The following is a 14,112-nucleotide window of genomic DNA, read 5'->3' on the forward strand; positions in this document are numbered from 1 at the left end:
TCAGCAGAAAAAACACAAATAAACAAAAGAATTATTTATTTGTGCCGAAGTTCCGAACTAATTTTCAGGGCTATAAAAATAAAAATACTACAACTATCATTCAGAGAGAAAAAATAAATGAATAAAACCACTATGCGACCCCCCACCATCACTAGAATAGGTTGGTCACCTGTACATAATATTGATAACTAGGCAAACATCATCTTTGCTGTGGATTGCCTTAAAAACAAATCCTTTTCTACCTGGCGCTCGGTAACGAGTGTTACCACAAGGATGTACACCCTCTGAAGTAAAATGTGGGCAAGTTGTCATAAATAACTAACACAACAAAAACATTTATAAAAAATACATTAAATAATTTACAATAAAATTACATGTAATAAGTAATTTTAAATAGTTATGTATTCACACTACACCATTTGTTTTCTCAACTTTTGTTCTTTTGCCACTAAGTTCTTCTTGCACCTGTGCTATACTTTTTCCTTTTGTTTCTATCACAACAAAAGTTACGAAGAAAAATGAGATCACGTTGAGACCAGCGAAGATCCAGTATGTAACTGCAGGTCCAACGGCATGAAGGAGGGGCTGAAAGGATTTGGTGACTGTGAACGCAATGAACCAATTGGTAGCGACGGCGATACTTGTACCAGTGACCTTGATCTCTGGAGGAAGAACTTCACCAGAGATCATCCATGGTATGGGGCCATAGGCGATGCCGAACATGAGGATGTAAACGATGACTGAGACCAGTGGTACTGTTCCGATGCTGGAGACATCGCTGCCGCTTGTCTTCAGGTGGAAGTAGTAACCGAGGACGACCAGGCACAGAGCCATTGCGGTAGCAGAGATCTGGAGCAGGATTTTACGACCGAGGCGGTCGATGAGTGAAGCTGCAGCAATACCTGATATCATTAGGGCCAATCCCGTTAAAATGACTGCAACGGCTGGATCCATGCTGCTTCCAGCATCATTGAAGATGCTTCCAGCGAAGAAGACGACGATATTGATTCCTGACATCTGTTGAAAGAACATCATTCCAAGACAAATGATCATGGCGAGTATGCTCGATCTCTTGCTAACTGCTCTGAGGAATGGAACTTTCTGGGTGTTTTGATTAGCTATCTCTTTCTCCATGGCGTGAAGTTCTCTGTAAATGTCGTACTTCTCACATCGGAGGCGATGAAGTGATTCTTCTGCTTGCTTCCTGCGATCTTTCTTAAGCAGCCAAAAAGGACTCTCCGGGGCTCTGAAGAATACGACGAGGAATAAAATGATGACGATTCCACAAAGTAGAGGTAGCATAGTGTAGTGGACAATTGCTCCAAGGATGTATGCATAGACGAGACCTGTGCATATCATTAACTGAAACGCAGAACCCAGCGTCCCTACAAATAAATGACATATTATTATTGTTTGAAATCTTCAGATATCAGAATGTTGTAAATCTTTAAATATAAAAATGATTGTACAACATAGGATAAAATTTATGATTAAGATATTTATCACTCAATTCTGGTAAAACTTGAGTTATGTCTCATATCTTATATTATAATTAAGGTAAAATAAAATTAAGGAATAAGATATTTAATATTTCTTGGTATATATGATTCAATTTCTAAAAAAATTATTTAATATTAAGCAACCTTATATTAATTTTCAAAAAGGATAAAAATATATATTGTACCTCTTATGCTGTCTTCTGCGATTTCCGAAATGTACATCGGTGCGGTGGTGCATATAGCACCCAAGCCTATCCCGCCGAGGAGGCGAGCCAGATATAGAGTATTGACGGATGTGGCGAAGTGTATCATAATCCAGGAAATCATGAGAGGAACAGAAGTGCTCATTGTAGCCAACTGCAAATATCAAGAACAATTCTTTGTAATGAATATTTATATGAATGTCATTAACTAAATCTCATAACTAATTTCGGAATTTACTCTCAGAAGCATACATTCATAAAATAGGGAACATCTTTTATCACATTCTTAATTTAATACTAATAATCTGAACAGAATCCTGCTATTATTTCTGAATAAAATTGAATGATTACCTTTCCCTTACTGGATCCTGTTAATTGTTTGCATCAAAAGAGAACAATTTTGTAAAATATATATTGTGTTCAAAAGGAAGCACATCCTTGTTTATTTGTGTTATTGACTTTTGTTTCTGGAGAGCACCTATCCAGAATGCAATTAATTCGCTTCATGGCTATTTTAGTGATGAACTTAGAGGATACACGCACTTCCAACGTATTTTCCTCGGTACAGTTGTTAAGTCGCGAAAGTTTTTAAGCGCAAAAAGGGTGCCGTTACGAAAAAAGTTTGGAAATCTCTGATCTAGACAAATTCTTTGAGAAAAAGTCATGTTTTTTAAATAGTGTTAAACTAATTGTATATATTATTTCATACTTATAGTTTCATAATAATTTAAATAAAATAATTGTATACAATTAAGCTAAGTGTACTTATTTAAAGAAGGTAAGCAATATTTAGGACTATATAAGATATTCGAAAAATACTATATAAGCTGAGAAGACCGAAAGATACAAACATAAGCCAACAAACAAATAAATCATATTTTTTAGTATCAGTTAATTTATATTGACAAATCGAGACCTAGTCTAATTTTATAATTATTTTTGTCAAAAATATAGTTTGCACATGAATCGAAAATTCCCTACTAAATTAAAAATTTTTTGTATCAGAAGAATCAATGACAACAAAATTGAAAGATCAGTTATTTAGGCAAATGTTTGAGATTGATGCTTAAAGTTTATCACTAAAGCTTTTTGAATGTATTGGTTAATTTGATTGTAATTTCGTCAAATAAAGTGAATCATTCCGTGGTTATATCAAAGTTTAGTTTTTAGTTTAATAGTTAAACAAAAATTTATGATTTACAATAATGAAGAATGTTGATATTTTCAAGAAGAAGTTTAAATTTTTAGGACACCATTTATTTTCAATTTTATAAGAATGCCACTAATAAACTAGTTATTTAGAGATCTTGCAAGTTATTATTTAATACATTTTTTTAATATTTTGTCTTAATATCTTACAAGTTGTTAGTCCAATTATTTCAATAGGTAGGAATATAATTTTGTTAAGGTATAAATAAAAATATACAAAAAAAAAAAAAAAAAAAAATGTGACATTGGAAAAGGTTAAAAACTTATTGACCAAAATTCTACTTCAACCTGGTTGAACCCAAAGAAAATTTTCACATCACACTTCTTCAAATACCTATGTGATTCCTTGATTAGGCAGTATTGATGTTTCATAAAATGCACCTTATGCTGAACTTTCGTAGAGCCTTAGAATAATGTTATTCCGCGAGTTCCTCACATAAATTTGATTTACTTTTTATCAGCAACATAAAGCTGTGGGTTTCCAAAGTTAGCCTGCACTATACGAAAAAACCTTCAAATCGAGCTTGAGGCCAATAAGAAAATAATAATAATATTCTTCATTTATTCTGGGATTGATCCCTTATAATAATATACAGGCGAATGGGCGTAGAAACAAAGGAGCAGGGTGGAGCTGCGGCCCCCCTAGATTTTTGGGCCCCAAGAAAAAAATAAATAAAGAAAATAGGAAACGAATTTGATAGATTGATTTAGTTAAATCAAAGAAGGCAACCATCCCAGAATATGTGGTTAATATTTTTGCCAGCAATCCCAGAAGGCTGATGCTCTCATAACAAACTTCCTAATCACCTATTATATTTTTGTATTTATTGTATGTAATTATGTACAATAATTAAAATTATGTTCGATTTTCTAATTTCATTTAAATAATTTATTGTGGTTATAGGTAATATAAAATTGAAAAAGTAATGAATGAATTTTATGAAGTAGAAATAAAATAATAGGGGTATTTTTTTGAATGCTAAATTATATCTCTTTCTTTTACCCGACGTTTCAGAATGGACAATATATATATTTTTTTTTTGTGTGTGATGGGCTGATGTCTGCTTTCCCTAGGCGAAATTCTGCACTTGTGTCAAAATAAAACAATGTTTTATTCCAATATTAGATAATGGGGTTATCTGAGGGAATATCAAGTACTTTAATTTTTAGGTAGGCTATCTCTCTATATCGGTGGATAACTTTTCTTTCGTCGTACTTGCTACTTATCACTTCGATTTAAAAAAAAAATATGCATTTTTCATTGACTGTAGATCCAATATTATAATTGGATACGTGACACAGTTTTGACGTATTTTGTTTTTGTACTTAGATGATTTTTTTAAATCACACATACGTTGAACGTATCAGACTTAACGTGTGTCTATTATGAGACTTCTGTAGGAATTTTCTAATAAACTTCATTAGCGTCGAACAATGCTCTAACTAAGAAATCGATATTAAAATAAATTTCATGTGTTCCTATTGAATTTTAGGAATCTTTACCCAAAAGTACTTTAATTCGAAAAAGGTTGTGTAGCTATGTTTATAGGAATTTGTTTCATAGATCCTATCATATAGAGTTGAAGAAATAGTTTTTGTTTCATTACTTTTTTAAAGATGACGCTATCCCTTTTAAGGGGAGGTCAGATAGCACTCAAATTAGTTGAATGTACTGTAAAGTAGTGTACAACGTTTATCTTTGTAGCAGTAGTAATTTTTATGATATTTGTCAAAATAAATTTACAAAATGATAATTACTAATTGTACGGACAGACTTTTTGGATTTATGAAAAATAAGCCTCAGGAAGCATTAGACGTATACTGCCAACACACAAAATAAGGATAATTTAACTTACCATAAAGTAGTTTATGACACTTATCTTCGTAGTAGTTAGTTTTTATGATATTCGAAATTGAATATGAATTTTGCAGATGAAATTATGTCCGAAAAAATATAATATACAAAAATATCAATTAACCAAAAATCATGCAAACTACTACTCCTGCGAATTTAAGTGTCATAAACTACATTATAGTTCATTAAACTAGACTTAATTTGAGTGCTAATTGACATTTTTTACGTCGAATGGTTGTTGAGATATAGATTTCTAAAATAAATTCCAACAGATTTTTTAGTGAATTTTTAATAAAATGTTGCTTTTTAAAAAGCTATATTTCGGGAAATATTGAACGTAAATTGCTCTATACGGCTCATATTTTAGAAAATTTATTCTACTTTAAATAACGTTATCTTAGGTTTTCTAGTGTTGTTGGTAGTTTTAAAGATATAGAGCTCCGAATGAAAAATTAATTTTTTTTAACGTTTAGAAACAGCCGCCATTTTTTAATCCCCTGCCTATATTAGGCAGACTCATCAATTTTGATTCATCAGTTCTAAATATTTTTCATTAAAGTAATTAAACAAAAATTGGGGTAAACTAACTGACTTTTTTTTCTTCTTAGACTCTTGTCCTTCTTGTGGCGAAATAATTAGGGAATGGATCATTCCAAGTCAATTCGACCTTGTTTTGAATTAAGGTTCTGTAAGTATCCTTTCTAAGCTTTTTCTGAAAAGATAGATCAATTTATTTGTATCAAATGAAAAAGTAGGGGTTCCCCCACCAAAAATAGATTAGGAGCCACTCTATTAAGTAACCAAAATTGATCCCGCTGAAAAATTCAAATTCTAAACAATTTATTCATTTTTTTTTAAATAGGAGTGGATTCTGTCTAATAAATTTTAGCTTGTAATGTTTCTTATAGATTAGCCTTGTTAACAAAAAATTAAAGAATAAAGTCTCCAAATTTGAAAACATTAAAGACTAATTCGGTTTCTTATTGATTTATGGATAACAATGTATTAGGTTATTTCAGGAATGAAAAATACTCAAGTATTCAATAATCATATCAATAACTATTTACAATAATAATGCTGCTCATTAGGTAATGGGTAATCAAATACATTTTGTGTACAGATGATATTTACAAAAATATATCAAATAATTTACTATTAACTTACATGTAATACGTTATTTAAAAAAGGTTAAGTATTTACACCACGCCATTTGTTTTCCCAACTTTTGTTCTTTTCCCACTGAGTTCTTCTTGCACTTGGGCTAAACTTTTTCCTTTTGTTTCTATCACGACAAATGTAACGAAGAAGAAAGAGAGCACGTTGAGGCAGGCGAAGATCCAGTATGTAACAGCAGGTCCAACAGCATCAAGGAGTGGCTGAAAGGATTTGGTGACCGTGAATGCAATGAACCAATTGGTAGCGACGGCGATACTTGTACCAGTAGCCTTGATCTCTGGCGGAAGGACTTCGCCCGAGATCATCCATGGTATGGGGCCAAAGGCGATGCCGAACATGAGGATGTAAACGATGACTGAGACCAGTGGTACTGTTCCGATGCTGGAGACATCGCTGCCGCTTGTCTTCAAGTGGAAGTAGTAACCGAGGACGACCAGGCAAAGAGCCATTGCGGTAGCAGAGATCTGGAGCAGGATTTTACGACCGAGGCGGTCGATGAGTGAAGCTGCTACTAATGTTGCTATCACTCCTGCCAATCCTACTAAGATGGCGGCTACAGCAGAATCCATACTGCTTCCAGCATCTTTGAAAATGTTTCCAGCGAAGAATATTACAATGTTAATACCTGACATCTGCTGGAAAAACATCATTCCAAGGCAAATAACCATTGCGAGTATGCTCGATCTCTTGTTAATTGCTTTGAGGAAAGGAACCTTCTGAGTGTTTTGGTTTGCTATTTCTTTCTCCATGGCGTGAAGCTCCCTGTAAATGTTATATTTCTCACCTCGGAGGCGTTGAAGTGATTCTTCTGCTCGCTTCCTTTGATCCTTCTTTAGTAGCCACATAGGGCTCTCGGGTGCTCTAAAGAATACAGTGAGAAACAAAATGTTAATGACTCCGCAAAGCAGAGGTAACATTGTATAATGGACAACCGCTCCAAGGGCGTATGCATAAACGAGACCCGAGCCTAACATTAGCTGAAACGCAGAACCGAGCGCACCTGCAAATTACATTAGATAGTATTAGTTAAAGTGACATAAGTCGCAAATCCTTAAATAAAAATGATTTTAATTTAAATGAATAAAATTATTTTCTCATAATAAATAAATATATATATAACAGATAATAAATTTTATATAATGCATATTATATAAATACAATGTATTTATATATTGTACCTCTTATGCTGTCTTCTGCGATTTCTGAAACGTACATCGGTACGGTGGTGCATATAGCACCCAAGCCTATCCCGCCGAGGAGGCGAGCCAGGTATAAAATATTGACGGATGTGGCGAAGTGAATCATACTCCAAGAAATCAAGAGAGGTACAGACAAGCTCATTATTGTCAACTAAAAATGTCATCAATAGCAATTCGTTTTAATGAATTGAAACATATGTCTCTAACTAATTTAATAGCTAATTATGACAACTATTACATTTTTAATTTTGTTAAAATTGCAAACTAACACAATGAAGACCATTGATGATGTATTTTGAACATGATCACATCTTTATATTATATAAATTCTTCTTTGAACTATGCACTAATTTCTTATTTCTGCTGAAGTTGTGATCCATTTTAAAAAATATTTACTGTTCCAAACAATGAATATAAAAAATTTTCAGTTTGAGATATCTAATTTTATTGATTTATGATAATTTAAAGAAGATAACTGGATACAACAAATTACATTGATTAAACTTACATATTCCACTTCTTGAAGGAAACACACTGCACAAGTGGTATTTGCAACACTCAAAAAGCATTACTTCATGTGAGAAGACACATAAAAAACAAAACAACGTAAACAGTGTTAAGAAATAAATTATACTTCGTTTAATTAATTTATTAGGTTGAAACCCGCAAACCAAGCCTGATTTAGTACTTTTATGAAAAAAAATTATTAAGGATTGTGAATGGCAACAAATAAATGTGAAAAAATTGTTTGGTGTTGATATTTTTCAAGAAAAATATTTATTTTTAATTTTTCAATCGTGCTTAATTTACCTCCTTTTAATCTACTGTTTCTTCTGTGTGTTCGTATAGTGTGTACCGGCATAGGTATTATATGATTTACCAATAAACTTAAAATCATTGCCAAATATCAAATCATTAGCAATTAAATATTTTAATGAGGTATCGGGGCTTTGGTTTAATAGTGGAACATCTGACAAGAATTATATTATATTGTATTTGATTTATTCAATAGACTGTACCGTAGACTGGGGTTCCTTTGTGACAGCCCTACCTAGCTTTGGTACAATCTGTGGGGGGACTCCAGAACAGAAAATAAATCCTGTTTAGGCTATCTTTGGAATACATCTAATTCAAAATAAAATAATTTTTATTTTTAGTCAGATGTACCAGTATCAACGCAAAGCAGCGATATATCGTCTGTAGAGAATCATATAGGCGAAACTACAAGAATCAATTTTCGATTAAGACTACCAAAGGATATTGGAATAACTTCTCTTTTATATACAACAATTCTTGAAAAGTTTGCAGGATAAAAATTAAAGGAAAAAAATACATGGGAAGTAATTATAATTTGATTGAATTTATAGGTCTGCCAATATTTACCATTATATTGAAGTTACACCATTACGATTCTCTACAGACAATATATGAGATATATACTTTTTTTGGTTTTGTCTAGAAAAATTTCTTTTGAGTAATTTCAACAATTTTTCGTATAATTTATAAATAGAAATTTGTTTGATCATTTATGGAATCGAAACCAACAAGTAGTCAACGATCATATGGCCTGTTGAGAATCAATGTGGCAAAACTAATAAAATTGCTTATTGAGTTCAAACAACCTAGCGACGCTAGAATGATTCATTTTTACCTGATTCTGTTTTGCTGTAAAAGGCCACATAAGAGACCGCCATGAGGGCGGATAACACAATAAACATTTGTTCATGGGTGGAACTATTATATGTTAGTATTAGTTCTAGTAACGCCAACTAAACTGGCTAAAATTTAACGAAAATAAGTCAAAAAATTATAAGGAATGTTGCTGATTTGATTTAGTTTTTAAGAGTTGAACTGTGTTTTGTTCTTACATTGGATTTCGAAATTACCCCACTATGATTCTCAACGCAGGAAATGAACAAAAAACATTTCATTTGATCATGCCAGTTATGAGATAAAAGGGAAATGAATTACAGTTTTTGTAAAAATAATATTTATAAAAAATACATTAAATAATTTAAAATTAAATCACAGGAAAAACAGGTAATAAGTTATTTAAAAAAGGTTAAGTATTTACACCACGCCATTTGTTTTCCCAACTTTTGTTCTTTTCCCACTGAGTTCTTCTTGCACTTGGGCTAAACTTTTTCCTTTTGTTTCTATCACGACAAATGTAACGAAGAAGAAAGAGAGCACGTTGAGGCAGGCGAAGATCCAGTATGTAACAGCAGGTCCAACAGCATCAAGAAGTGGCTGGAAGGATTTGGTGACTGTAAACGCAAGAGACCAGTTGGTAGCAACAGCGATACCTGTACCTGTAGCCTTGATCTCCGGTGGAAGGACTTCGCCCGAGATCATCCATGGTATTGGGCCGAAGCCGACGGCAAACAGTAGGATGTAAACGATGACTGAGACCAGTGGTACTGTTCCGATGGTGGAGACATCGCTGCCGCTTGTCTTCAAGTGGAAGTAGTAACCGAGGACGACCAGGCACAGAGCCATTGCGGTAGCAGATATCTGGAGTAGGATTTTACGACCGAGGCGGTCGATGAGAGAAGCTGCAATGATAGTTGATACCACTTGAGACATTCCTACGAAGATGGTGGCAACGGCAGGATCCAAACTGCTTCCAGCATCCTTGAAGATGCTTCCAGCAAAAAAGACGACTATGTTGATTCCTGACATCTGTTGAAAGAACATCATTCCAAGACAAATGATCATGGCGAGTATGCTTGATCTCTTGCTAACTGCTCTGAGGAATGGAACTTTCTGAGTGTTTTGATTAGCTATCTCTTTTTCCATGGCGTGAAGTTCTCTGTAAATGTCGTACTTCTCACCTCGGAGGCGATGAAGTGATTCTTCTGCTTGTTTCCTGCGATCCTTCTTTAGCAACCATAAAGGACTTTCGGGAGCCCTGAAGAATACAATGAGAAATACGATGTTGACGATTCCACAAAGTAGAGGTAGCATAGTGTAGTGGACGATCGCTCCAAGGATGTATGCATAGAGGATACCTACGACCAGCATTAACTGGAAAGCAGAACCAAGCGCTCCTGCAAATTAATGACATATGATTATAGTATTAGTTGTTAGAAGGTAGCAAATCCTTAAATATCAAAACGATTTTAAATAAAATAAAATTTATGATTTACTTATTTATTATTTCTTTGTATGTATCACACTGTTGGGGTAAAAGTTTAGTTACCTCATACCTTATATTATTTAACGCTATATTATATTTCAACAAGAATAGAAATATGTATATTGTACCTCTGATGCTGTCTTCTGCGATTTCCGAAATGTACATCGGTACGGTGGTGCAAATAGCACCCAAGCCTATCCCACCAAGAAGGCGAGCCACGTACAAAATATTGACGGATGAGGCGAAGTGTATCATGATCCAGGAAATCATGAGAGGAACAGACATGCTCATTATTGTCAACTAAAAATGTCATCAATTGATTTTAATGAATATTTACATCAGTTTCATTAACTAAATCTAATTACTAATTATGGCTACTGCACTAACTATTGCATTCAAGATTTTATCGGAATTGCAAATGAACCTAATGTAAATAATTAACGTTGTAGTTTTTAAGATTATTCCAATGATTGTCATTTGAAAACCTTCTTAGAAGCATGCATTAATTCGTGTTTCTCTGAAGATATGATTCAGTTTGAAAAGACATTTACAGTTCCAAACAATGAAGACAAAAATATTTATCAGTTGGTGATATCTAATTTAGCATAAATTCCATATATATATTACGCGGTGAAATGCATTAAATATAACAATCTGTTAGAAACGACGGAATAAAAGCGTTATTGAAATTATAGAACATTATTGGCACACTTTGAGTAAATTAATACAGATTTGCAATAGAAGAGGATATAAAAATGAAACAGTGCAATCAGTTGGTTGATTAGGTAATATTTAATTTTAATTTTAAGTTTTCAAGCAAAGCAAACCTACAACTCTAAATCACTCACTCATGATTACCGATTTTTTTCAATTAAAAAAGTATATTACAACTCAAAAAGAATCGACTGAGGACTTGAATATTTTCTTTTTAAATTACATACTACTATTTGAGAAAAAAAAATTTTAATTAATTATTTATAATAAAATTATGCATTTCAGGCAACTCATGCATGAACAAAATGATGGGTTCTAACGGTAACCTCCAAGAGTCGAAGCGGTGGCCGAATCCAGTGCAGCCAACCGAGCTCCAGGGAACCATCCCACATCTAAAGCTGAAAGAAATCTAATTTGGAGTAAAGGTTTATATATCCCTCACATTTCCAAGATTTTTTTTGTTTAATATCCTATTTCATTACGAACATGTAGTGTTAAAACAACCCTTCGATTCGATTAACTCAGTTAGGATAGAAAATGTTTTTGAAACATTAAAAATGACATTTATTAAGTAACCTTGGAAGAATGATTAGGGTTTTCTTAACACTAAATGGACGTGAAGCAAAAGTAGTCCTTCAAAGTAACCCTAATGAAGCACATGTAAGCTTAAAAAAATGAATACTATTCACAGAGTAATTCCTTGTCAAATAGTTGCTATAATGAAAATATATAAGTCCTAATAAAATATATTCATTTTTTTATGTTGGAATTTTTGCTAGTTATTAGGTTTTCTTGAACCTACATATCTACCATATTTATTTTCTTTAGCTCCCTATCCAAAGCTTTTTGTTACTTGATACTACACTCGGCCAGGATTTTGCCTAAATAATTATTCCACTCTAATATTTAATTTTCCCTTCTACTTAATAAATTGTAATAGTCTTTCATATGTTCTTCTTTTTAGCTTAGCCAATCCAGGTTTCTCTTTCCCCTTCTATGTTATTGAGGATGGTCTGACCCTCAATCAGCTACCTTCTCATTTTCAAACCAAAATCTTATGTAATTCTATAGCTTTCCTAAAAATGGAGAGTTGGGGGATGTATTATTCCTTACAATAATTTGAAAACCAAAAATTTTTGTAAATTTGGAAATTAATTCAAACCTCAAAAATTATAGTAAAACATTATTCAAAAACGTTATTAAACTTAAAACGCTATTCAACGAGAACAGTTTTCCAAAAATGTTTGTTGGCTAAGCAAATTTCAGGGAATACTCCAGGGACCCCTTCAGTAAGTTGGGAAATTCAATCAAATTGTTGGGAAATTTCAGGTTTTTTAGTGCAATGCTTTAGCAGCTTCCTTACTTCTCTAGAATGGACTAAATAGGTTAACTTGACCACCAGAAAATATCAAGTTGCATGATATTGAACCGATTTCTGTATCAAATTTCTTTAATAATTCTATGTTACACCCAACAATATTCACTTGTTTAAAATTATTCCAGGATTCTTACTAATTATCAAACACAAGCCTTATTAAGCCAGACCTATTCATTGTCATAAATTAATGATTTTTTATTATTATTTTTTTTTTACACTATATTTTATTAGAAGAATACTAAGTGTGTGCCTACCCAAGTGAAACCAGTTTTCATACTACATTATATTGTTTTATATTATGAAACAATATAATGTTATAAATGAAATGATAGTGGTCAAAAAATTAGTTAAATTAACCTTACTTACTTCATTTCTTGAAGGAAGATTAACACAACACCAGAAGGGGTATATGTAACACTCAAAAAACATTACATAATGGAAGAAGACACAAACACAAATAAAGCAACAAAAAAACATGAATGGCATAAACAGTGATAAAAATAAATCATATTTTCTGAAATAATTTTATTTCAGTCAGTTCTTCCAAGGCTTATCAAATTGTAATAATTTTGTGTAAAAAAAATAAATAAATTTATGTATTAAATCAAAATTAATTATTGATGTGTCATTCAGATACTAATTGTTGCCAGGGAACCTCCACAACTCATTTTTATCCTTAAATTCCCTTTGTATAAAGTTACATTGATTGGACTTAGACCTGATAAGTGTGGCTCCGTACAACAGTTCTACTTGGTGCCATTTTCAAACTGTTTCACGTAATAACTCCAAGAAATTTGCCCCATCCCTTAAAATACCTTGGAAATAAGGTTGGTTCAGAGTGCGAAAAAGAATGTAGATGTATAGTATTCAAAATGAATGTAGTTCATTTTAAAAGAAAGAATTGTGTATTACTTTTCTACCAAGAAGATCAGCAACAGAACCAGCTGGAAGAGCACCAATGAAAGAGCCAATGGCAAGGAGAGATCCGACCCAGGATCCTTGATCAGGGGTCAGGGGGAGGGTTGAGTTTGGCGATTGCAGTTCTGGAAGGGCCGGTGAACTCCAGCCAATCACAGCACCTCCACAAAATACTCCAATGGTCACTGAAAAATGTATTATATTTAGTAAAGTAGGGATAGTATAGTTGATATTACTATCCAGATTTCTGTTGGAAAAACAATGAACCAAAAATTTATTGATACTTCAATATTTTTTAATAAATGTTTAACTAGTTGACTATAGGTTAAATATTTAAAATTTTATAAACTATCAATATTTTTTTAAATATATGGATTTATTAAGAAAGTTATTGATTTAACTTAGTAATTTAATTTGATAGTCGATTATCATTTATGAACAAGATTTTGTCTTGATCCCTTTATAGATAATGTTGGAGTAATAATTTATTAATTATTTAAAAACTAATAATTAAGAGTAAAAAAAAAAATTTTAATACATCAAAAAAATATTAAATTATAATTATTTGGGGAAATTAAAAAACATTAATTAGATAATTAATAAATTACACATTTAAATTTTAAACCTTGTTCAAGGTTTCACAATGTAGAAAAAAATTAAATAGTCATTAATTAACAAAAAATAATTTATTATCAAGAATGAGGAATGTTATTTTTTTCATTTAGTGTATATGAAATTTTCTATGTACTTCTAGAATTTGTTAATGGAATTCTTGAAAAATCAATACTATAGACTTTTAATAGATTAATATGCATATATATA

The 14,112-nt window shown here is 32.2% G+C and overlaps 1 protein-coding gene across 7 annotated transcripts in view; it reads right to left on the reverse strand.

Moving 5' to 3' along the window:
• Positions 1-331: 331 nt before the first annotated feature.
• The window catches only part of LOC106683260 (facilitated trehalose transporter Tret1), a 49,986-nt gene continuing 36,205 nt past the window's right edge, over positions 332-14,112 (reverse strand). For 5 of the 7 annotated variants that reach the window (XM_014424625.3, XM_067047163.1, XM_067047164.1 and 2 more), the window contains exons 3-5: positions 13,285-13,475; positions 10,409-10,580; positions 8,782-10,191 (exon numbers count right to left, since the gene is read on the reverse strand). In XM_014424625.3, coding sequence (XP_014280111.1) covers positions 9,212-10,191; positions 10,409-10,580; positions 13,285-13,475 — 1,343 coding nt within the window. In that variant the 3' untranslated portion in view covers positions 8,782-9,211. Of the gene's footprint in view, positions 1,386-1,684; positions 1,857-5,803; positions 6,943-7,120; positions 7,293-8,781; positions 10,192-10,408; positions 10,581-13,284; positions 13,476-14,112 lie in introns of those variants that run through there. The other 2 variants (XM_014424621.3, XM_014424622.3) reach the window with 2 other exon arrangements.

Source organism: Halyomorpha halys, unplaced genomic scaffold, assembly GCF_000696795.3.
Source record: "Halyomorpha halys isolate HHAL.00 unplaced genomic scaffold, Hhal_1.1 Scaffold474.1, whole genome shotgun sequence".
NCBI lineage: Eukaryota > Metazoa > Arthropoda > Insecta > Hemiptera > Pentatomidae > Halyomorpha > Halyomorpha halys.